At 44.0% G+C, this 22,312-nt stretch overlaps 1 protein-coding gene across 2 annotated transcripts in view; it reads right to left on the reverse strand.

Moving 5' to 3' along the window:
* Window positions 1–1,226: 1,226 nt before the first annotated feature.
* Window positions 1,227–22,312, reverse strand: part of Acsl5 (acyl-CoA synthetase long chain family member 5) — a 43,591-nt gene continuing 22,505 nt past the window's right edge. For both annotated transcript variants that reach the window (XM_051200097.1, XM_051200098.1), the window contains exons 4-22: window positions 18,909–18,973; window positions 18,698–18,799; window positions 17,006–17,105; window positions 15,899–16,077; window positions 15,100–15,132; window positions 14,963–15,014; window positions 14,198–14,271; window positions 13,296–13,373; window positions 12,096–12,230; window positions 10,868–11,002; window positions 9,974–10,069; window positions 7,524–7,596; window positions 7,259–7,347; window positions 6,906–7,022; window positions 4,111–4,254; window positions 3,579–3,680; window positions 2,940–3,011; window positions 2,330–2,471; window positions 1,227–1,499 (exon numbers count right to left, since the gene is read on the reverse strand). In XM_051200097.1, coding sequence (XP_051056054.1) covers window positions 2,331–2,471; window positions 2,940–3,011; window positions 3,579–3,680; window positions 4,111–4,254; window positions 6,906–7,022; window positions 7,259–7,347; window positions 7,524–7,596; window positions 9,974–10,069; window positions 10,868–11,002; window positions 12,096–12,230; window positions 13,296–13,373; window positions 14,198–14,271; window positions 14,963–15,014; window positions 15,100–15,132; window positions 15,899–16,077; window positions 17,006–17,105; window positions 18,698–18,799; window positions 18,909–18,973 — 1,787 coding nt within the window. In that variant the 3' untranslated portion in view covers window positions 1,227–1,499; window position 2,330. The remainder of the gene's footprint in view (window positions 1,500–2,329; window positions 2,472–2,939; window positions 3,012–3,578; window positions 3,681–4,110; window positions 4,255–6,905; window positions 7,023–7,258; window positions 7,348–7,523; window positions 7,597–9,973; window positions 10,070–10,867; window positions 11,003–12,095; window positions 12,231–13,295; window positions 13,374–14,197; window positions 14,272–14,962; window positions 15,015–15,099; window positions 15,133–15,898; window positions 16,078–17,005; window positions 17,106–18,697; window positions 18,800–18,908; window positions 18,974–22,312) is intronic.

The following is a 22,312-nucleotide window of genomic DNA, read 5'->3' on the forward strand; positions in this document are numbered from 1 at the left end:
TGAGAGTCATTAGACACTGCTCGTGTCTAATATCAAAACCTGAAGTTTGTGCAGATACTAGGATCTAAGCATAAAGGTGAGCTTGTCAAAACAGTGAGTGGAGTTACAGGGGAAGCCTACTTCTCTGCGCTTGAGTAAACTGATTGAGCATTCCTTAAGTCTTTGCACTGGGGGGACTTGAGGCTTCCGGGGCCACTGTAGTAGGTAAGAGTTAGAAATGGGTGCTTGGGGACTCGGCAGTGGAGCAAGTGTGGCTTGTACTCCATTGCAGGGGCAGCGGGTGAACAAAGTGTCAGGTACAGTCATTTCTGAAGGCAGGATGGTCTTGTGTTGACAAAGCAGATAAGAAGAGCCAGTCATTCCTGTGGAAGTGGCAGCATTTGAAACAGAAACAGCAAGAACTCACTGCAGTGGGCCTGGCATGCCTGAAGATCAGTGAGGCAGCCATTGAGGTCAGATGAACAGGGGCAAACTGAGATGGGAGTCAGAGCTGAGAAGGCTCCAGACCCCCAAGGTCCCTACAAGGTAGTCCTGCCTTCCCTTTGTTTCAAGGACAGATGTATTAAAAAGGAAAAAAAAAAAAACCTTGAGTATTCTAAGTTCCAGTTAGAAGCCAGAACAGAGTAGATGTTAAGACTATAGTACAGCAGCCAGACCTGGTGGCACATACCTTTAATCTCAGCACTGCAGAGGCTGGTGGAGCTGAGTAATAGGCCAGCCTGGTCTGCGTAGAAAGTTACAGGCTAGTCAGGGCTATAATGAGACCCTATCTTAAAAAAAAAAAAAAAGAGAGCCATACACCAAAATAAAGGAAACAACGTGGGCATGCTTAGAGTGTAAGCCTGCCTTACAGGCTTATTACCCTGAGCTGTGATAGGACCAGAGGTGCAGGCTGTCAGTTTACCTGAGTTTGCTGCATGCTAGACTCGTCTGAGGACCTTGTAACAATCCCAGGCAATGTTTATTGAATTTTGAGACAGAGTCTCACTACATAGCTCAAACTAGCCTCAGACTTGCAACAATCATGCCTTGGCCTCCTGAGTGTCCTCATTGTGGGTATGTGTCGCCACATCTGGCTACAAAGTTTTGTAACTCAGGGACCCCAGAGAAGTGCCGAGTCATGATACCACTTTTCAAGTCGAGTGATTCTACTGTACATCCGATTTTTCTCCGAGTCTTGTTTAAGACTGAATCTCATCACAATCCACACGATAGCAGGCACAACATAAATATCAGCAATAGTTTATTTCAAAGATTTGACATTTACAAGTAGAGGCACCACATTCTGTCTGGCAGTAAGATACTGCAGGAATTGGGAGTCCAGGGGAAAAATCCAGAAGTCCCATTCACAGAAGACAGGCCAGCAGTGCACGCTTTGCGCTTGCCCACAGACCTTTGCTCCCAGTGCGGGAAAGTAGCTCATTGCTTGCCCCATTTACTGGAAAAGTTCACTGGACATAAGTTTCTGTCTCTTCTTCCACAGCTTTTGGCTCAGCAAACTGTAAGGAACAGACTGTAAGTATCAGAAGCTGCCGCTGCAGATAACATTTTAAAACAGCATTCTCTTTGGACGCACTATCTACTATGTTTAATAAATTCCCAACGCAGAAGTCTGTCTAGGAAAGCAACACTTTGCTATTCTACCTTGTCCCTTCATTGCATAAACATTGACGTACACAGAAGTGTGTAGACGTTTGTCTCATAAATAGGATTAGTATAGGCGGCAGGTTAAAACTCAAATTAGTAGTTTTATGGAGTAACTGAAAAATATGAATTATAAATTAAAAGTCTCTTGATCTGTTAGAGCAGCAATTCTCAACCTGTTGATCGCAATTGCCTTGGAGGTCTCATATCAGACATCTACATTACAGTTCGTAACAGTAGCGCTACTACACTTATGAAGTAGCGATGGCATTTATGGTTGGGTTCACCACGGCTTGAGGGTGTACTGAAGAGTGACCGCTTGTGCTTAGCACTTGTGGGAGTGCTGAGCCGCTGGCAAGCAGGGGCTTTATAAAACAAGGCAGCTACCTAGAGGAACCCTGGGACCCTAGAACTAGTGATGGGTAATCAAGACGGCCCTGCGATGGCGATCTTGAGCAGTAACACTGGACAAAAACTGGGGCCCTGCAGGACGGCATGTGGATAAAGCAGCCCGAAGGCCTAAAATGTCAGCAAAGTCTAAGCAGGGACATGTGGGCTTTTATTCTCGCCTGTATCTTACACTCTGATAGTTCAGTAGATAACAGGTATGAGGAAAAGGCAAACGAGGGCTAGGTCCGATTGCATGCTTTGGCTTCCTGGAGCCCTTCAGCAGCCGGTACCTTACCCTACTCCTGGACACTCTCATAGAGGCTCTTGATCTGGGTCTGGAAGAATTTGGCGAGCTCCACTCGTTTGGCTTTCAGGGTTGGCGTCAAAAGCCCGTTTTCAATGGAGAACGGCTCTGGATGCACAAAGATGCTTTTCACCTGGAAGGTGGGCACACGTTGATTGCTGGCATTTCACCTGCAAAGTGCCCCCAACTCCTCCATGACAAACTGCAACGTTTGTTTCACTTTATGAGAGTAAAAACGCAGACCCATGTCCTTTCCACGATACGGCCTTCTGTAGTCCAGGCTGAACTCTGTATAGCTGAGATTGACCCAGAACTTCTGACCCTCCTTCCCCATCTGAACAGTGCCGAGGTTACCAGTATCCCCCATCATGTACCATTAATGCAGCACTGGAGATTAACCCATGCATGCTAGGTGAGCAGGAAGAAGGAATAATGGATGGACAGCAAAGGGGGACAAAATACATAACAATAAACCACTTTTTTTTAAGTAAATCTAAAATGTAAATTCCTTGTAAGTTAAAAGGCTTGAAACCAGTATAAGTGGAAGCTTTAAACTCTCTAGTGGCACTTGTGAGACCAGGAGGACATCAACAATACAAACCTGTTCAAAGGATTTCAGGCCACCTTCTTTCCCAATTTTCTGCAAGTCTTCTAAAATAGCTTCTTTTACACTCTAAAATGGAAAACATCACTTAGAGCAGGCATGTCTGAGGAGTTTTAAATGGAAGGCTAGGCAAGAACTAACTGGCAATGCCTAAAAGATTTGGATAAAATTGAGATGCGGAAAAAGTGTATTAAAGCTGGTCATGTACTTTGCATTTACCAAAGGAAAGGGAACAGGAAAGACTGACCCACAGGCTAACAGGTGCTGTCTATATGGCAGTTTTCCGTCTGCATACTCCATTTCCTCTCACAAGCAGCACATTACTGCTTAAAAACAAAACAGGACACAGCATTTTGTGTTTTAAACTGTCCATTCTGTTTCTCAGTCTAGTAAGACTATTAAGTCCATCTAGGGTGCAGTTACCTGTCACAGAAGCAGGAAGAGTCCCGTCCCCCCCAGAGAGGAGGCTCAGAGAACCCAGAGTTGCCACGGCAGGCCATGAGGACTCCCAACGCCCATGCTTATTCAGTAAACAGAGGTTCCCAGTCAGGCTACATGGCAAAGGTTCTCAATCATGCTTATATGGGGAACGTTCTCAGTCAGGGTTACTTCGACAACATTTTGAGGCATGCTTACTTGGTTTTGGCACAGTTCCTCGAAGGAACCCTTCACCCCGATCTTGGCTGCAAATGAGGGAAGTGAATCTGGGTCAGGGACCACTACTCCTACCAGGAACGACTGTGGGAAGGAATATGGATTATTGTAACAGGTCAGACGTCCCGACCGATCTGGTACCCAGTTTCCCCCACCGTGTATTCTCCCACTCGGCACTCACTACACAGATGTTCTAACCACACCTGATTCTTCAAAGAGCTTTCCCAACCCCTACAAAACCAGGTCCAAGTGCAGTATGTGAAGGACACTTCTGTGTCAGAGGAGCTCCTCAGAGTGGACACCAAGGGTCCCAAACACAAAGTCGGGTGAGATAGAGGCCACCTCTGAAAATAGTTGTTTTCATAATCCCAAGAAATGATTTGATGGATGTTAATGACTCAGAGTGTAGTTAAGTGGCAGTAAGCTGGGGTGTCTTATCTGGACCCAGCTGCCCAAATGTCCTATGACTGACTATGAGAACCAACATAGGCCATCCCTGAAACTGGTGTGTTACCCGTAAGCTCTCCCCATGGATAAAAACTTGCAATACTGGTCTGCTCCTGGTGTAAACATTTTCTATCTTCTCTGGAGCAATGTACTCTCCTTGTGCCAACTTGAAGATATTCTTCTTCCGGTCGATAATCTTCAGAGTTCCATTCTGTACGAGGCAGATAAAAGCATCTGTGTGAGAGCCTTAGAGATGGTGTCAGCAGCAAGGTGGGAAAGCCACAGGTACTGTCCTTATTTACAATGGTTACTCTGTAGCAATGTGGGAAAGCCACAGGTACTGTCCTTATTTAAAATGGTTACTCTGTAGCAATGTGGGAAAGCCACAGGTACTGTCCTTATTTAAAATGGTTACTCTGTAGCAATGTGGGAAAGCCACAGGTACTGTCCTTATTTAAAACTGTTACTCTGTAGCAATGTGGGAAAGCCACGGGTACTGTCCTTATTTACAATGGTTACTCTGTAGCAATGTGAGAAAGCCACAGGTACTGTCCTTATTTAAAATGGTTACTCTGTAGCAATGTGGGAAAGCCACAGGTACTGTCCTTATTTACAATGGTTACTCTGTAGCAATGTGGGAAAGCCACAGGTACTGTCCTTATTTAAAATGGTTACTCTGTAGCAATGTGGGAAAGCCACAGGTACTGTCCTTATTTAAAATGGTTACTCTGGAGATTTCTGCTGTTTCTCTTTCTTGACTTTGGGGAAATGAGTAGTGACTGTCTACAGAAAGCCAACCAGCAAGCCTCAGGGGGAGTCCCAGAGGCCAGCGGGGTTATGCAAATGGCTGCCTCATTCAGTGAACACATTCTGCAGCTCTCCATTTCCAGTAGCTTATTTCCAACTGCACCTCAAGAACTCTGAGAAATGGAGGCGTTATCTTTTACTAAATTGCTGAAGGATCTTGCTCTCACGGCCATGTTTACTTCATGTTAAATTCCAGGAGCAGGCTAAAACAGCTGCGTGCTACTGACCAAGCCAGCCAGTGATCGGGCTTGTTAGCACAGAAGTAGGGCTGGCAGGGCTCTGGCCACCATCACTGGTCATTTGCTGCCTCATTTTCCTGACTTAATTTCTCTGGGAAGCTTATCGTCTTAGGGATTTGAATTGTAGAATTGGGACAAGGGGCAAACACAATCCACAAGGCCACACCAAAGTAGGGCTCTCTACTGAACAAATCGTGGAACAATCAATGAGCCAGACTCAGCAATTCAACTGAAAGTGATTAATTAATAATAAGCAGCCTTTTATCACCCACGTGGGGAGCCATATCTATTGCTTGCATCCTAGACTTAGAGCCTGGGACTGATTAAACAGAAATACATTAAACCTAAACACCTAAGTGTATCATGGAGACTGTGTTCTTGGGAATCTTCGTAGTCAAGTGTTCTGCATAGTCAAGCATTCTGAATTTCTCTTAAATCTTGAATAATGAGCAAGAAGTTGTTTGAGCTGCATAGTGATGTCACACACCTCTAATCCCAGCACTTGGGAGGCAGAGGCAGGTGGATCTCTGTGAGTTCAAGGCCAGCCTGCTCTACAAGGGCTAGTTCCAGGACAGGTAGGTCTACACAGAGAAACCTGTCTCAAAAAGCAAAACGAAAAAACAAAACAAAAAAAAGGTGTTTGAAGAAATAGTTATAGCCCCATTCCCCTAACTCTTAGTAGATAAAGAAAACAAGGAAAGAGACCCCTGGAAAATTCCCCTGTAGGAGTTTTGAGAAAACATGAGATTGGCAGCAACTACTGCCAATTGTTCATCAGGAAGCTATAAAACAGTCTCTGTGTCTGCCACAGAGAGGGCTGAAGGTCAGTGAGAGGCAGACATTAGCCTGATGCCGGATAATGTTCTCGTTCACTGTAACACATATTGGTTTAATAAAATGCTGATGGGCCGGTAGCCAGGCAGGAAGGATAGGCAGGGCTACCAGATAGGAGAATTCTGGAAAGAGGGAAGACAGGGATGCAGTCGCCAGCCTGATGCAAAGGAAGTAAGATGAGAAGGCCATACTGAGAAAAGGTACCACGCTACCTGGCTAAGCATAGATAAGAACTATGGGCTAATTTAAGTTGTAAGAGTTGGTTAGTAATAAGCCTGTGCAATAGGCCAGACAGTTTATAATTGTTTACACATACATATATATACACACACATAAGCCTCTGTGTGTTTAATTGGCACTAAACGGCGGCAGGACCTCAAGGAACAGAAACTTTCACCTACATTAGCCTGTGTAAACACATGGTTTAGAATTCTCATTCCTTTGTACGTGAAACTGTCAAACACTAATTTCTACCTTGAGAAGAGTAGGAAGAAAAGTGTTCAGGGAAATGGAAAAGAATACTACACTCACCCGCCTCTTTCCTAGAGAAGTCACCTAATTTTTCCCTGGCCATGAACCTGGCCTTTTTCACTGCAAGGGAATCATGTCAACTCTGAGGTCCATGATGCTCTAACTCTAAAGGATCCCACTTTATAATCTGGTGTCTTCCGTAATATGTGGTCAAAATCAGGTGAGTGCTTTGGCCGAGAGGAAAGGCTGGAGTTGGCAGCTTCCAATCACACATCAGCCAACTTTTTCTGGATTTTACACCATCTGTCCATAAGAGAGCTAGGACTAGACCATAGATCTCCCGGTTCCCAATCTGGGGTCCTCGGTTGGTACTCTTCTCTCTTTAGGAAACCATTCAAAAGGAGGCTGCAGACCTATCTCCCTGCCCCAGCTGATTTGAGTTCACATTCTTATCCCTCTTGCAACAAGTAGATTACTCTCCCCAGTTTCATAGTTACAGAGGAATACCCACTGGAAGCCAGCGACCAATGTCTCCAGTGTGAAGCCAGCCATCCTTGTCCAGGGCTTCCTGTGTCTTCTCCGGGTCCTTCAAGTAGCCTTGGAACACATTGTTGCCTTTGATGCAGATCTGTGTGCCAGACAGTAAAGGGGGCAAAACAATAGAAATGACTGCTGCTTATACCTGATGAAACACCTGCTCCAACCAAGTTCACTTGGTGCTTGCCACTACAGTATGGGGCTCTCAGTCCCCACTGTAGGAAAAGGCAGCTCACTGAGTCAAGCCTACGCCAGATCACAGCTGTGTTCCTTTTGGACTAAACCTCCCCACTATGATTATCTGAGTACTGGGCATGACCTACCCACCTCGCCTTCGTTGTTTACTGAGAAATAGTTCATGTCAGCCACATCTTCCAGCTTCACAAAATTGCAAGCCACTGGAGTCCCAACATGGCCTAAAACATAGCAGATATTCTGGGCTAAGCAACATGACACAAGGGTTTTTCTCAGATGTTTTTGGGATTGATTCTAAGAATGGGAACAGGACTTACACATTTATCCAAAACTGTCTAAATGCCTAGACCCTGGTTCAGTTAGTAGCCTTCTCCCAACCAGAAGCTGGGAAACCCACCTGCTGTCCAGTCCCCGGGTGACGTAATTGTACATCCAGCTGTGCATTCTGTTTGGCCATAAGCTTCAAACACCTGGGAAACCAAAGAGCAGCTTTGAGACTTGAGATTAAGTACGACTGGCCATGCCTTACGGCCAAGGCAGGCAAACAGGCTGTTGCAACAACAGGGTGGAGATAGTTTTGTGAACCCTTGAAAGGGTTCCCACAAGCGGGGGTTCGTTATGAAACAAGAGCATTCAGAAACAAACCAAAGTACAGAAATCTACATTAAAAAAATGCAGCCTATCAAGTAGGTGGGAAATGCAAATTATCCACTAAGTGGCAGACAGTCCAGTGGCCACTGGACTTAGCCTGGGCAAGAGAGCACCTATAAGGAATTGAGAAACAGTGGTGTGCTTATTGAAGAAAGAGCTCCAGCTTTGATAGAGGCCAAGGTCCTCAAACTTTCTGTATAGGCCAAGATGAAATAGTTTGTGCTTTGCGAGACATTTAGTCTCTGTCTCAACAACTTAACTCTGCCGGTGTAACATAACGGCAGCCTCATGTGAATGATGGGGTTAGCTAAGTTACTGTGCATTTTCAACTCTAAAGCAGGGAGTGGGGGTTGCACTATGGTTGCTAACCCGCGCAGAGAGAAGATAATCTTGACCAAAGAAAGGCTGGTGTCTGGAAGCAAGTTGATAGGCTACGCAGCCAGAGGTGTGTCCTGCAATTGGCAGGGGTAGTAGAGATAAAGAGAGATGCAGAGAGACGATATCTCTGGGAAAGGGGTTGGACGCACAACTTTCTATTAGTCTTTGGGGCTGAAGGAAAGAAAGATACTAAGAATGGCCAAGGGGATGGTCGTTTGAAAACCCCAAAGACGTGTCACTAACTGGTACCAGTCTTTTGATAATGGGCATGTGTATGGGGGATGTTCTGTGTGATGTAAGCCTGGATCTGTTCTCTATTGTGTTCATGAACCATGGCTGGCAGAATCGGCAAACTTGTTACTCACTTGGAATCGGAGAGAAAATATCCACAGTCAGATCTATACATTTCAGGTGGATGAGGCATACACGAAAAATGTAAATCCACAAGATCTCAAGAAAATGTGGGCACAGACAGTTTTAAGAAATCAGGGATTAGAAAGGATTATTGGAGTTGGAGAGATGGCTCTGAAGTTAAGAGCACTGGCTACTCTTCCAGATCTGTGTTCAATTCTCAGCAGCTCAAAAGCATCTATAGCTACAGTTACAGATGCAGTAGCAAGCCTCTTGGGTCAACAGGCACGCATGTGGAAGAATACCCATTTATATAAAATTAAAAACTTTTAAATTATTTAAACAAAAGGCAACAAAAATTTTAAAAGGAAAAAATAAAAAAGAAAGGCCTGTCTTGGCAATTAAAAAACCACAATAGAAAAACACGCATCATTTGACCTGCATATCAATTTGGTTTTTATATAGCTAAAACAGGGCGAAAGAAAAAAGATGGACTAGGAAAAGATGCCTGGCATAGCAGAGGTTAATTTTAAGTACATGAAGGACTCTTAGGCAACGCAACTAAATCTCTCTTTGCCTGTTTTCTGTGGAAGAAATGCAAGTGTCCATGGGCAGAGAATTCATAAAAGAAACGGCATGAAATGAAGTATTTTGCTTAGAGGCAACTAACTGGCTGAAAAATCTTATTGGCAAGTATGTGGGGAAAGGCACTTCAAGCATTACCTGAATGTATGAAAAAAGACGAGACCTGCCAGAAAGTTTGGTGATATACATTAGCATTTACTGGCAAGACAGGTAAAGGTACTTATTCCCAAACCTGAGGATCTAAAGTCCACCCTTGGGCCTCACATGGTGAAAGAAGAGAGCCAAAACTCTCCATCTGTGCTCTGACTGCCACACACATGCGTGCTCTGACAGCCACACACATGCGTGCTGACAGCCACACACATGCGTGCTCTGACAGCCACACACAGGCGTGCTCTGCCACACACATGCGTGCTCTGACAGCCACACACATGTGTGCTCTGACTGCCACACACATGTGTGCTCTGACTGCCACACACATGCATGCTCTGACAGCCACACACAGGCGTGCTCTGCCACACGCATGCGTGCTCTGACAGCCACACGCATGTGTGTTCTGACTGCCACACACGCCAGGCTGCGGGCTGAAGTGTCTAGCAATGGTCACTAACCACTGCTTTCAGTTAGCTGCCGTGATGCCATCAGATGGTGCTAACCACCCTTTTGGGTAAGGAGTACAGTGGGCAGAACACGAGACAACGGGTCCTCTGGAACGTTGATTCCATGTGTGTCAAGATTCCTATTTTTTGATGCGTGAAGAAATGAGTAGTCGGGTTGGGTATTTTGTCTAAGATTTGGGGCGACCTTCTCTTTAGCACTTTTCATGTACAGTTTAATTTCCCTGGAATGGTGTGCACCACTGATGTAAGTGTGAAATCTTACCGAACACCCCATTGCAGCCCGGAAGAATGTCAAGACTGGAGTGGAGATGGGAGCGGCTCCGGTGATCATGAGGCGAACCTTCCCACCCAGGCCGTTCTGTTTGGTGGAGACAAAAAGAGCTGTTGAACCTCCGTCCCTGGCTTCATCTACTGCAAAATGGGTGAAATCACATGCCCAGCTGTCTGACTTGGTTTATAAGCACTTACATTACAGCCTGACACTCTAGAAAATCACTTAAATCGCCAACGTGCCTGGGAGAGCTTCTGTGAGATTTTGTTTTTAAGTTCTTCAATTTACAGACTCAACAAAATAGACGAAGGCAATAACAGAGTGCTCACACCTACATAAAAACTGTTTTATGCTTTCTTTTTTTCTCTTTAGCGGCAAGAGAGTGATCTCAAGAGGTAACAGCAAGGGTTAGGAGGTGGGTAAGGCAGCACCTGCTGTGCAAGCATGAAAATCAGAACTCATACTCGGAATGCCATGGTGCACACCTGTAGTCCCAACGCTCTCCTGTGACGAGAAGGGAAGTGAATACAAGAAAATCCCTAGAAGTCAGCAGGCCAACAGGGAGCCTGGTGTATGCAGCAGTGAACAAGAGAGACCCTGTCTCAGACAAGGCAGAAGTTAAGGCTTGATATCTGAGTTGTCCTCTGAACTCTACACATACACTGTGGCACAGGCTTTCCACTCCAGCACCACTCACACACACACACACACACACACACACACACACACACACACACACACACGAGGAAGAAGGACACAAAGAAAACAGTGTGAGTGGCCACAGAAGATCTACGACAATCTCTAGTTAGGGTGCCCTGAGACCTGAGCCGGGAGGAAGATGCTGAGTAGCAGCCTGCCCTGGTGTCCAGGATCCATTCAGCTTACCTGGATCTTTGAAAAGACAAGCTTGTCCCACAAACTGTCCCGCCGAATAATGCCATTTTTCACTTCATTGAATTTACTCATGATGGCCAGGTTCAACAGGAACTTCTTCAAGGGTGTCTTCGCTTCATTTTGTACCTGGAGGATGATAAGGCCATTTGTGAGCAGCCAAGATGCCGACTTCTTGCTTCATAAGGAAGCAGCCCACACTCATGAACTAGTTTGCTTACTAATAAACCCACGAAACTACCAGTGGCCATGTCAGAAGAGCAGCAGGTGGCAGCAGAGGAGCAGCAGGTGGCAGCTGAAGTTCAGGGTGTCAGCCCACCAGGAGGCAACTCCTGGATGCATAGCTGATAGGTAAGTTCTGAGATCCCAGACCCCAGAGTGCCTTTTGCTTCTGCTGGCCTTTTACCTGATTGCCTCTGTCATCTTCCTCTGGTGTCTGGCGTGCTGTGAATGGGTGTGGGGACATCCCCACGGCTTATAATGTAGTGTGTTTATCTCATGGGAATATTCCCTTCCCCTGGGCATTTTTACCTGTGGATTATTAGGAAGATGATTTCCTCCTAAGCTGTACTATTTAACTGAAGCAAGGATTTTACACAGTAACAGTGTTAATTTAAATAGGATTTTGATGATTGAGGTTTAAACAAATATAGTAAGGGATTATAATAGAGGTTATTTTAGTAGCAAAGTTAACATAAGTAAAGGTAGGATAAAATGTTGCCCTTGCCTCTGGTAGAGCAGAGGCTGCAGAGGATAAAAGACAAGACAAGTGTCACACAGCTGGGACACACGGGTTTCTCCTGAGGAGCCGCATAGACTGTGGCTCCGGTTAGTGATCAGGAGAAACAGTTGAGTCACAGAAGCCCAGCTAGTTTAAATTCTTCTATCTTAATGTTAGGAGATGTGTTCACAGGATTCGGGGTGCATCACAGCTGAATCAAAGCTTCGAAAATAACTTAAGTTTAGACCAGACGTTTTTGTCAAATAGCTTTGAGGTGAAGACCCCAAGAAGACAATCTCAAGTTGTAGGAAGGCACATAGTTGTGTGAGGAACTCATGGAGGTTAGGGAACAAGCATTAATCTTTCAAAATACTTCCACTCAAGAATAAAAAAGTTCAAGCACACAAACAGGAACCCTAACAATCCACCCTAAGGATTCCACAGTGTGATGAGGAACTGGAGGGGTTGTGTCTACACGTCCCAACAGAACAGGGCTCGTACCTTGTCATAGACCCTGTTAAGGAGTCGAGGCACCGTGGGAAACACTGTGGGTTTCAAGACCTTCATGTCGTCAGGTAGCAACCGGATATCTCCTTGGAAGAACCCAACTTTGCCTCCACAGGAAAATATGACAGCCTGAAACAAGATGGAAGACAAGGCTGAGAGCCATGGATCACTGTAGGCGGGACCTGCCTCTGATGGAATTAAGGAAGCAAGCAGAAATCCACAGGCACTTTCTTTGGCCTGACACCTGCTTCCTACCAACGTAGATACCTAGGCATCTCTCAGAGGCTCCCCCAATAAAGGATGGAAACGTATTACTGTTGAGGTGGCAAGACAGATAAACTGTGAGACGGTGGGTCCCACCCTAAGGCTCTCCCACAGTTCTGTATGCCAGCCTAAGATAGCATCCTTCATAAGAAACACTCATCTTGTGGGACTAAGAAAATCCACTGTCAGTTAAAATAGAAAAGCACGCCTTCAGTTAAGACCATCCCGATTTGAGAAATGCTAAAATACATGTAAAGTGTTGTTATAGCCACTGAGTCATTTTATATATCAACCAATGATATCCTGAGTAAAGTGATACTCGGGCAGAGAGAATGAAAGCACCTTCCACCCACAGCACCTGTGGTTTTGAAAGCTCAGTACGTCTTTTGTCCTCAAATCCGCTTCAGAATGGCTGGAAATTTTGTAGACCATTCCCAGCAGGGACACACACTGTGCCTGGCAATATCACCTTACACACTCAAGTGAGGGGTAACAGTGCTCCTTGGGGACAGCTGGCCCTTACACACTCAAGAGGGAGGTAACAGTGCTCCTTGGGCACAGCTGGCCCTTGACCTGGGTCACATGTTCCTTTCCTGATTCCTCTGTGAACACTTTTTCTCTAACCTTGAACCCTCTCAAAATGTTAACCAACACAAGCGTATAAAAGAAGACATGATGTCTGTTGAATCACCTCAAGGGTAAGGAAAGACAGACAGGAAGTCAGGAGCAAGTATTAACCTCCTTAGGGGTGCAGAGTTTCTTCATGGAGGACCTCAGGAAGTTGGGGCGCTACCATGATTATGACACAGGATCCAACGGCATGCCTGTGCCTGATCCGCTAAAGAGAGAGCTGCACTGGCTTCTAGATAAATGTGGGACCAACAAGTCAGAAACCCCTTCTCCTACACACGAGGCACACAGGACACTCACCTGAACAACCCTCTCAAACATATGGGCCAAGGGAAGGTAGGATATGGACACGTCCTCGGGAGTGGGATGGAAGATAGGCTGTAGATGAGGGACAAGGAAACAACCGTGGATCAATGTTGAGTTTCTCTTCCAATAGCAATGTTAAAACTACAACTCTCACCCTTGTCTGAGGAAGCCTGGCGGACGGAAACCATCCCATCCCATCTAACTGAGAGAGTGGTAGGGGAGAGAAAAAGCTTGACATGTTGGCATCATCTTTAAGATTCTTAAAATCCATGGCGCACGAACACCTCCCTGGGTACTCCATGAATCCCACAACTTGTTACGTTCTGTAACCATTCCTTGCTTTGAACCACATGGCATACAGATCCTAAAAGACTGAGGCTTGACATGTAGACCTAAAGACTATGCCAGTGGTTTCCATACTTAGGTACTGCTGCGGCTTACAAGCAAAAGGCCCTCTAGGCCTCTGTGTTCAAACAATCTGGTCCTCAGACAGGATTACTCTTTCCTAAGGTTGCACAACTTTTAGGAGGTGGAACCTCACTGGAGGAAGTAGACTACTTGGGGCTTGTATTGAGGTCTAAGGTCCCGCCCTACTTCCTGTCTACTGAGTCTGGATCCACCAAGATATGAAGAATCCCAGCTGGGCATGCCTCACAGACGAAGCTGCCTGGCTTCCAGCCTTCTCCTTCATGCTAGACTATTAACGCCACAAACATTAATCCAAAATAAGCCCTTACTCCCTTAAGTAACTTATGTTGGGTATTTTTTTCACAGCAATGAGAGACTTTTAACTGTATTTTCCCACCTCTGCTCCATCTAAATTCCACAATTTAAAATCTTATAGCTGATTCACGTTTTAATGAGGGTCTCATTTTTGACTCATTTTGACCACTGACCTCCAGCAATCTGAGAAAAGCAGCCATGTTTGAAACAACATTTTGATGGGTTATCATAGCTCCTTTGGGGTCACCTGTAGGAAATCAGAGGCGAAGAGAAAGATCCTTAGTGTGGCTAATTGGTAAGATTTGGCCTTGAAAGAAGCTGTTTTCAATTTGGTTCCATTCTAGAGACAAAAGTGTGTCCTCTTGCTGCAGCTTTCTGAAGAGATATATGCCTCTGCTTAGGAACGATTCACGGCCTACACTTACCGTATCTTAGGCCTCTTACTGATACAGCACAGCCACAATCTCAGATGGCAATAGTTAAGAGATTACAAATAAACCCTTCATGTGCTCTTCACATGTTTAAGACTTTAACCCTAAGATCATCTAACAATACTGCTAATAAACTTTATAAACCAGGAATACTGGAATGGACCACAGTAAATACAATTATACCTTCTACTAAATGTTAAGGACACACCCATCTACAGAGAGCCATCACAACCATCCATCTCAGTGTTGTGTTGTATGAAACTATCCCAGTGACACGGCTAATTAACAGTGGAAGGCGGAGAACAAGGCTGACATTTTGACATCATCTTGAAGAACGCTGAAGTCCAGAGCATGTGAATGTAGCCACGTGTATTCAGTGGAATCTGTTTCTTATGCCTCGGTTTTTCTATCTGGGAATCCACTCATAAATGTCTTGGGTTGTAAGCAAGGACTTGAACCTTGTTTCCCATTCCCTGGGAGCTCTATCAAGGTCTCACGGGCACTGACCTGTGGTCCCACTGGTGAAGCAGACAACACTTAGGTTTTCTGGGTTTGGAGGCTGGAGGTAGGAAGCACAAAACAGTTAGGCTGCCACGAGCTGAGAAGGGACTTTTACAAAACTCAAATTCAGGAGCAGCACTTACCACTGGCTTTTTGAAGTTCTCTTTGCCTAGAGTCTACGTGCACAGGAAATCAAGAAGAAAAAAAGAGTTGTTGAGAGTGGGTAAACTTATGACAAACTCGGCTCTCTTTCTCTGTTCCCAACCTCCCGACTTCCAACCCGGATTGGGTCCCCAAGCCAGTGCTGATGGGTAACGGAAGCTTTCCAGCAGAAAGCTTCTCAAGAATGTTAATCTAAAGAAGGCAACCTCAATTTCCTAACTTCTCAACACTCTGTTAAGGTCCGGTCCTATAAGACCATGGCCAACACCATTGCTGGATAGTGTAAATCAAGAGCATGACAGAATTTACCAATCACTTTTCTGAGCAATTCACACACAGACACACACGCACACACACACACACACACACACACACACACAAACTCATTTAGCTCTTGCCAACATGCCTGCGAGAGCGAGATCACATTAACCTCTGTTTATTGCTATGGGGAGATGTACTTCCAGACAGATAGAGAATTATAGTGTGAACCGGGTAACCTGCATCAGGGGCCAGACCTATAACCATCCTTGAGTTCTCTCTATCCAGACATTCTCTACTCAGAAGTGTATACAGCCAGCCAAGGGACCTTGTCCACCTCCATCATGAGTTCTGTAGTCATCTTGAAGAAATGGTTCTTCAAGCTTCTGAGTCTAATTAATGTCTATTTATGTCTTGTATGCCATCCCTGAACAACAACAGCCCATATACTTTTTGTGGAGGTGCCCTGAAATTGCTCAATGATGAATCAACTATAAGCCGCAAGCCATTTTTGATTCCTACCTCAGCATCAGACAGGGATAAAATCTCAACCCCAGTCTTCTCCCCTCTTTCCGTCAGGTCGGCATCAAAGGGGTCCATGAGGATGACTGTCTTCAGGCCCGGAGTAAGGCCCTTCTCTACATTTTCTATTAGCATTGTTGCTTTTTGGGGTGTATCACAGATGACCACAGGAATATCAGCTAAAAGCAAAAACCAAGCCAGAGGTCATTAACATACTCTACTTTGCAAAGGGAGGAGGGAACTTTTTTTTTTAAGTCAAACCCAGTAGGTCCCTGAATGAGACTACATCTGTGAGTTGGATTTACAGAGTTCAAGCTGAAATACTTACTCTATTAATTATAAAAAAAGAAATACAAGTCCCATCTTATTAATATTGCTGACACATTTTATTTTCTAGAATTATGCAAATCACTTTGTTTAAAAAAAAAAAAAAACTCAAACACTTCTTGTTGGGATTCATTCCTGCTATGTGCTCTGCAGAGTAGATAACCCACAAAGAAGCAAAGAACAGATAGAATGTTTAGTAGATCCAACATTTTAGGATTCTAAATGCCATCATTTTCTGATTCTTATCCTCACAACTAGAAAATTTCTGGTGTCCACTATTCAAACAAATCTACCCAGTCCACCAACCCAGAGACGGAAAATGAGAAAATGCTCCCTGGGGTCTGTGAGAGAGCTGCTTGCCAGTTGAACTTGGGTATGTTTCTCGAATAACAATGGCAATTTTCGTCCATATATTCACATGCATATTGGTGCATATTGCTCAGCTATACTGAATGAAGCTTTCAAAGGACAGGAAATAAACTCTGTAGTTGTACTGTGACTTAGGCAAGCCCATTGTATGCAGACTTTTATTCCGTGTGTTTAAAGTAGTCTTGTCTGTAAACATGCTACTATCCTATACCATATTAAATAATTTCACTAAACCTCTTATCTAAGCATATCTTGGTCTCATAGGAATGTGTAGTTTCCACGTAAATGATAGCCTAAGTACTATAATATCAGGAAAATAAGAAAAGAGAAAGAAAAAAAAAAAAGAATCAAATTGAAGAATTATTCCACATTAAGAAAGATTAAAGTTATAATGTAATAGCAAAGTTTTACCCTTGTTGATAACATATACGATGGCTTCTGCTCCCAAAGTGTCATACAGGGGGACAGCTACCATGGAATATGTGTAACAGGCCAACTCAGAGATGACCCACTGCAGAGACAAAGTTTAGGTTAAGGCCTAGAAGATAACTTCGAAAACATTGATTCAGACATTCAACTAACAAATGATTATTTGACATGTTTATATTAAAAAAAAAAAAAAAAAGCTTTAGGAATAGCCATAGGGGTTGCCAGTGATCCTGCTATAAGAGACATTTAGTAAGCATGTTAAGGTGTGTACAGAAATAACCACCAAACTGAGGTAGACCAGCACACAACGGAAGAAAGTGGTCGTTCCGTCAAAAGCATTATGGAGACTATGCATAGGAGGCAGAGATCATTTTCAGGAGCTGGGGTCAAGATTATCTGGGACTGCTCCAGCAGATAAATAAATTGGACATTGGACAAAACTTCAAAGGACTGCTAGAGAGGGTTAGGAACATGGAGGTAAAAAAAAAAAAAAAAGTATATCTAGATACCGTGGTTAGAAATACATCTAGGAAGCTGCAGCAATGACTTAGTAGTTAAGAGTACTGACTGCTCTTCTAGAGGACCTTGGTTCAATTCCCAGCACCCACATGGCAGCTCACAACTATCTGTAACTCCAGTTCCAACAGATCTGAAACCCTTACACCAGTGTACATAAAATAAAATTAAATATATTTTTAAAAATACATCTAAAACAGTGGAAATGAACAAAGATAAAACCATGCCACTATGTCCACATACAAGCATGAAGAGTGTGTCTCAGAGAATACCATGATCTTTTAACCATTGTTCTTAAATGTCCCTACTCTCGCCACTCAAATTCATGCTGAAACCCTGACAATCAGTGTGACTGTGAGGCTAATTGGGACTTAAGAAAATGGTCATAATCCATAGATGAAGCAGACAGCCCAGGGATGCATGTGCACAGAGGAAAGCCAGTGTAGAACATGATGTGAAGGTAGCCACCCTCACGTCAATGCGAGATGCATTAAGAGAAACAACTACAGGTACCTCAGCCTCATGGCAGGTTCGATACTGAATTCCCAGAACAGAGTAAGGTCACGTGTTCTTATTGACACGCCCAAACTGGGGTACATGGTGCTTTTCAGGACCAAGTTAAAAATCTAAAGTAACTGACTCTAGCAAATGCATGGGCCCCCCAAAAAATCTCTTCCTGGGGACTTTGGGGCTAATGATTTTATTACAACTTGGGAATAAGATTATTTCCAACCATCTTAGTGTGTACCATCTGCTCCCACTCACTGTGGAAAGATGGTGATGGCCAGACTCAACAGCCATGGGCACCTTTGGCTCACCGGGTCAAGTACAAAGCACAAATTCTAGTTCTAACCCTGAGTCATCCTGTTCTTCAAGACCTTCAAGATTTTATTTAGTCATCTCTCATACCATATTTATTTATTTCCCACATACGAAAATCAGACTGACTTAAAATGATCCACACAAAGGTAGGAAATGCAAGTCCAAACACTCAGACTAGAGCAGTGGACATTGAGTAGGGAATAAGGAGGATCTGGAGCCAGACTCTCTGACTAGAAGAATAATATGGAATCTTTAAGTAGCTTTGGTAAGTCATCAGCAAATGTCAAAATGCTGTGTCAGGGATATAATTTCATTTACTTAGCATCAACATGGTACCTCTGGCCTATTTTGAGCAAAGATGCCAACAAATTGGTCCTGTGATGGTTTGTATCCTTTATGCAAAAGACAGGAGCCCAGGTACTCTGCTCGATCAGACACCTAGGAGAGAAAATAAGGTGTCAGGGAGGAAAGGCCCAAGATCAAAAGAGACCAAATCAGTCCATGACACATTAGCAAAGGCATTTCCTAAAGCAGGAGGTTTTCTTGCCTGTTTGTAGGATATCCATCTGTAGGGCTGGTTTGGCTTTCTGTATCCCAGACAAGGTCCATTGTCTAAAACATACAACATTGAAAGCAAATCAATCCCAGCTGCAAATCGTTTGGATCAGACATGATAAAAGTGTACCCAGAACACAAAGGGTAAATCTAGCAAGAATCTGAATTTCTCTGGTGTCCGGGAAATTGAAGGGCAAACATTTAGGAAATATTACAAGACAGAGTAGTTCAGTACTAATTCCATGGCTACCATAGTAAGACAGGCATTCAGGCTACCAGTGTGGCTTAGCCTGTGTAACATGACAATAAATAAATAAATAAATAAATAAATAAATAAATAAATAAGCTGCACAAATATACACAAACAGCCGGCATTAAATGAGAGAGGGAGGAACTGAGCATCTCTATAATAAAAACATGCTACTAAAAAGCCATGACGAGTCCTCCTCATGCTATTTCCTTCCACTGTTCGTATACATGGCTTTACACAGATGTGCTCATCCATGTATGTGGAATGAACAGAGAAGTTTGGTTCTGTGCTTCCTTCCTCAATCTGCTATAAACATTTCCATGCTATGTTTTCTCTGCAGAGATTTCCACAGCCATCTATCTGATGGAGGACTCTCCAGTAGTTGACTTTATTTTATTGTGGATCTGTACAATAGCCCCAAGTTCCTGGGTCCCGCTAAATAATGCTAAGTATTGTCACATTTATCATTTCAATTTAGAATACCCCCTTAAACAGTGTTCCTTAGTATGAAGTAGAAGGACTGGAAGGATTGGCTAGTTTTGAGTTTGTTGTTTGTTTGTGTTTGTTTTGTTTTGTTTTGTTTTTTGTCAGCTTGACACAAGCTGGAGTCATCTGGGAGGATGGAACCTTAACTGAGAAACTGCCTCCACCAGATTGGCTCACGAGTAAGTCACTGATTAGTGACTGACATGGGAGGCGCAGTCCACTATGGATGGCTCGGGCAGATGAGCCTGGGTTGTATTAAAACTCAAGCAGGAGCAGTGATACTCATGGTCCCTGCCTCTGCTCCTGCTTGAGTTCCTGCCCTGACTTCCCTCGGTGACTATGAAGAGGAAGTATGAGCCATACCACTTTCCTTCCCAAGTTACTTTTGGCCATGGCTTTCTCCCCCTCTCACACCAACAGAAAGCAAAGTAGGGCAGAAGGGGTCTGGTCACCTAGCTCTGTGCTACTTGGCAGGACTGTTGTAAACATCTACTTCTGTCCAGCGAATTGGGATTTAGCACCTCATAGATGTAAACAGTGCTATTTAAAACCAACTTGGGGTTTTTTAGATTTGAAAAGTGGTTGCTTTCATCTGCTTTAACAGATAATGAAATTGGATCTTTCCCGGCATTTTTCTAACCAGCTGTTCGTGCACTTTACTTCTGTCTGAGAGTGTCTTCTAGGACAGGGAGTCTTACACACGCCTGGAAGAACACACACTTGCCTTCAGCATTTCTACAGTCTGTACCTTACACTGAACAGTAAGAGAACTCCGCTTCTGGACCTCTGAAGCTCGTGGCCTGACACAAAATCGGAACAAGTCTGGGGGATTCTGGGGATGTGGTTGAGTGATAGAGCATGGGCCGGGCATGCAGAGAGCCCTGGGTTCAATCCTCAGCACCACCAAAATAAACAGAGAGCAATGAGTGACAGTCCAAGAACTCAGTCGGATTGCTGAGAGGAATTCAGGTCTTGCCCGGGGAATCATCACTGACAGTTGGGGCAAAAATGTGAACTATTCAATGCAGTGATAAAGGAAGAAAGGAAGAGAAGTAGGAAGGAGATGGCCATTCTGATTGGAGAGATGGGGGAAATGAACGAGGAGACAGAGGGAGCACTATAACTTCCTGCTGAAACAGACAAAACTCTCCCTGGAGTACAGCAAGTCCTGATATGCACACTGACCACACTCACTGTGTGCTCTGGGCCCACCAATGACATCCGTTGTCCTGATATCAGTCTCCAATGACAGACTGCCTGTGTTATAGCAGCACATGAAACACTTGATCTTCGTGGCCACCGCCATTCCCGTTAGACTAAGAACTGCGAAGGACTGGGCCAACTTGAAGCTCACCTAATAAGAGGGGAGTCTGTGCGTGTAGATGAGACTCTCCCACACCTTCTCATTCACTCCCTGATTAGTAACACTGCTAACAGAGGCCCTGGCCAAGGAGCAAGGCAAATAATTAGCCCAAAGGGGCAACAGCTCGACTCTCATTAAATTCTGTGCCTGTCAGCTTTAGCTTGCAAACCTGACCTCCTTTTGAACTTACTCCGCTTGGACTTGGTTGGGTTCTAGGGTGTGGCAAGTTTCACAGAGTACAGTTGAGAAGAATATCACAGCTAGATGGGCACCCGGAGCTAAGCAGAGTTTAAGCTGCACTCAGGATCCCCAGAGTCCTCCTCTTAACTCTTCCCAAGAATGGCTAGGTCTCATTTTCTGGAATTCTGATTCAGTGGATAAAAGCTTGAACCATGAGTACACATTTTAACCTCTATTCCGGGATGAATCTGGGTGTTAAAAGGACTGACTGATACATTCAACCCCAGGTAACATCAGAATGGCTGTTTACTTCTTCAGCAGTAGCCAGGCCAGTCCATAAGCCTGCTTGCATAATATACTATATTAGCCCTTCCACTGGAATTAAATTTTTCAAAATGTCCCAAATTAAATGTCTTCTCAGTCACATATAACATGTGGAATGTCTTTTTTTTTTTTTTTTTTTTTTTTTGGCGAAAAACAGCAAATACTCTCATCACTCAACAGAATTTCTACAACCACAAAGGAAATTTGGCTTTAGCTATCTACCATCTGAAGTCCCCAGGGAAGCAAAGCCTTTAATGTTTGATTTGCTCTCTGTTATCTGCATGGAATCCAAACAAATGCTGATTTAGACCCAGAAATGCTGAGCTCAGGCTGTTGTGGGGACAGCTTATGGAAAGTTTCCTTAAAAATAAACCTACATGACTTTATATCTACAAAACTGAGAGAAAACCTGATACTTGCTTTTCTGAGACTGATTTGATTCACTTAATTCTATGATTTATTTCCATTTGCATCCATTTTCCTGCAGACAGCACACTTCACTCTTTTCTAAGGCTGAATAAATTCTATTGTTTGATAAACTACATTTATACAATGCATTGTGCATATAATCTGCTTTTTAAAAGTCATAGCATGGAATCTGCTCTAAGTTTAAAATCAAAACTAATAGGTATGTCCTTGTGTAAACAATAGGTCAGAATTTATTTACAAATAGTTTAGGTATGTCTATATATACATATATATTGAACAGAAAAGGAAAAATATGGTGAAATAAGCAAGCAAGTTTAGCAAATCGTCTTGAGGTTGTCATCGCTGTGATGAAACACCATGACCA

Source organism: Phodopus roborovskii, unplaced genomic scaffold, assembly GCF_943737965.1.
Source record: "Phodopus roborovskii unplaced genomic scaffold, PHOROB, whole genome shotgun sequence".
NCBI lineage: Eukaryota > Metazoa > Chordata > Mammalia > Rodentia > Cricetidae > Phodopus > Phodopus roborovskii.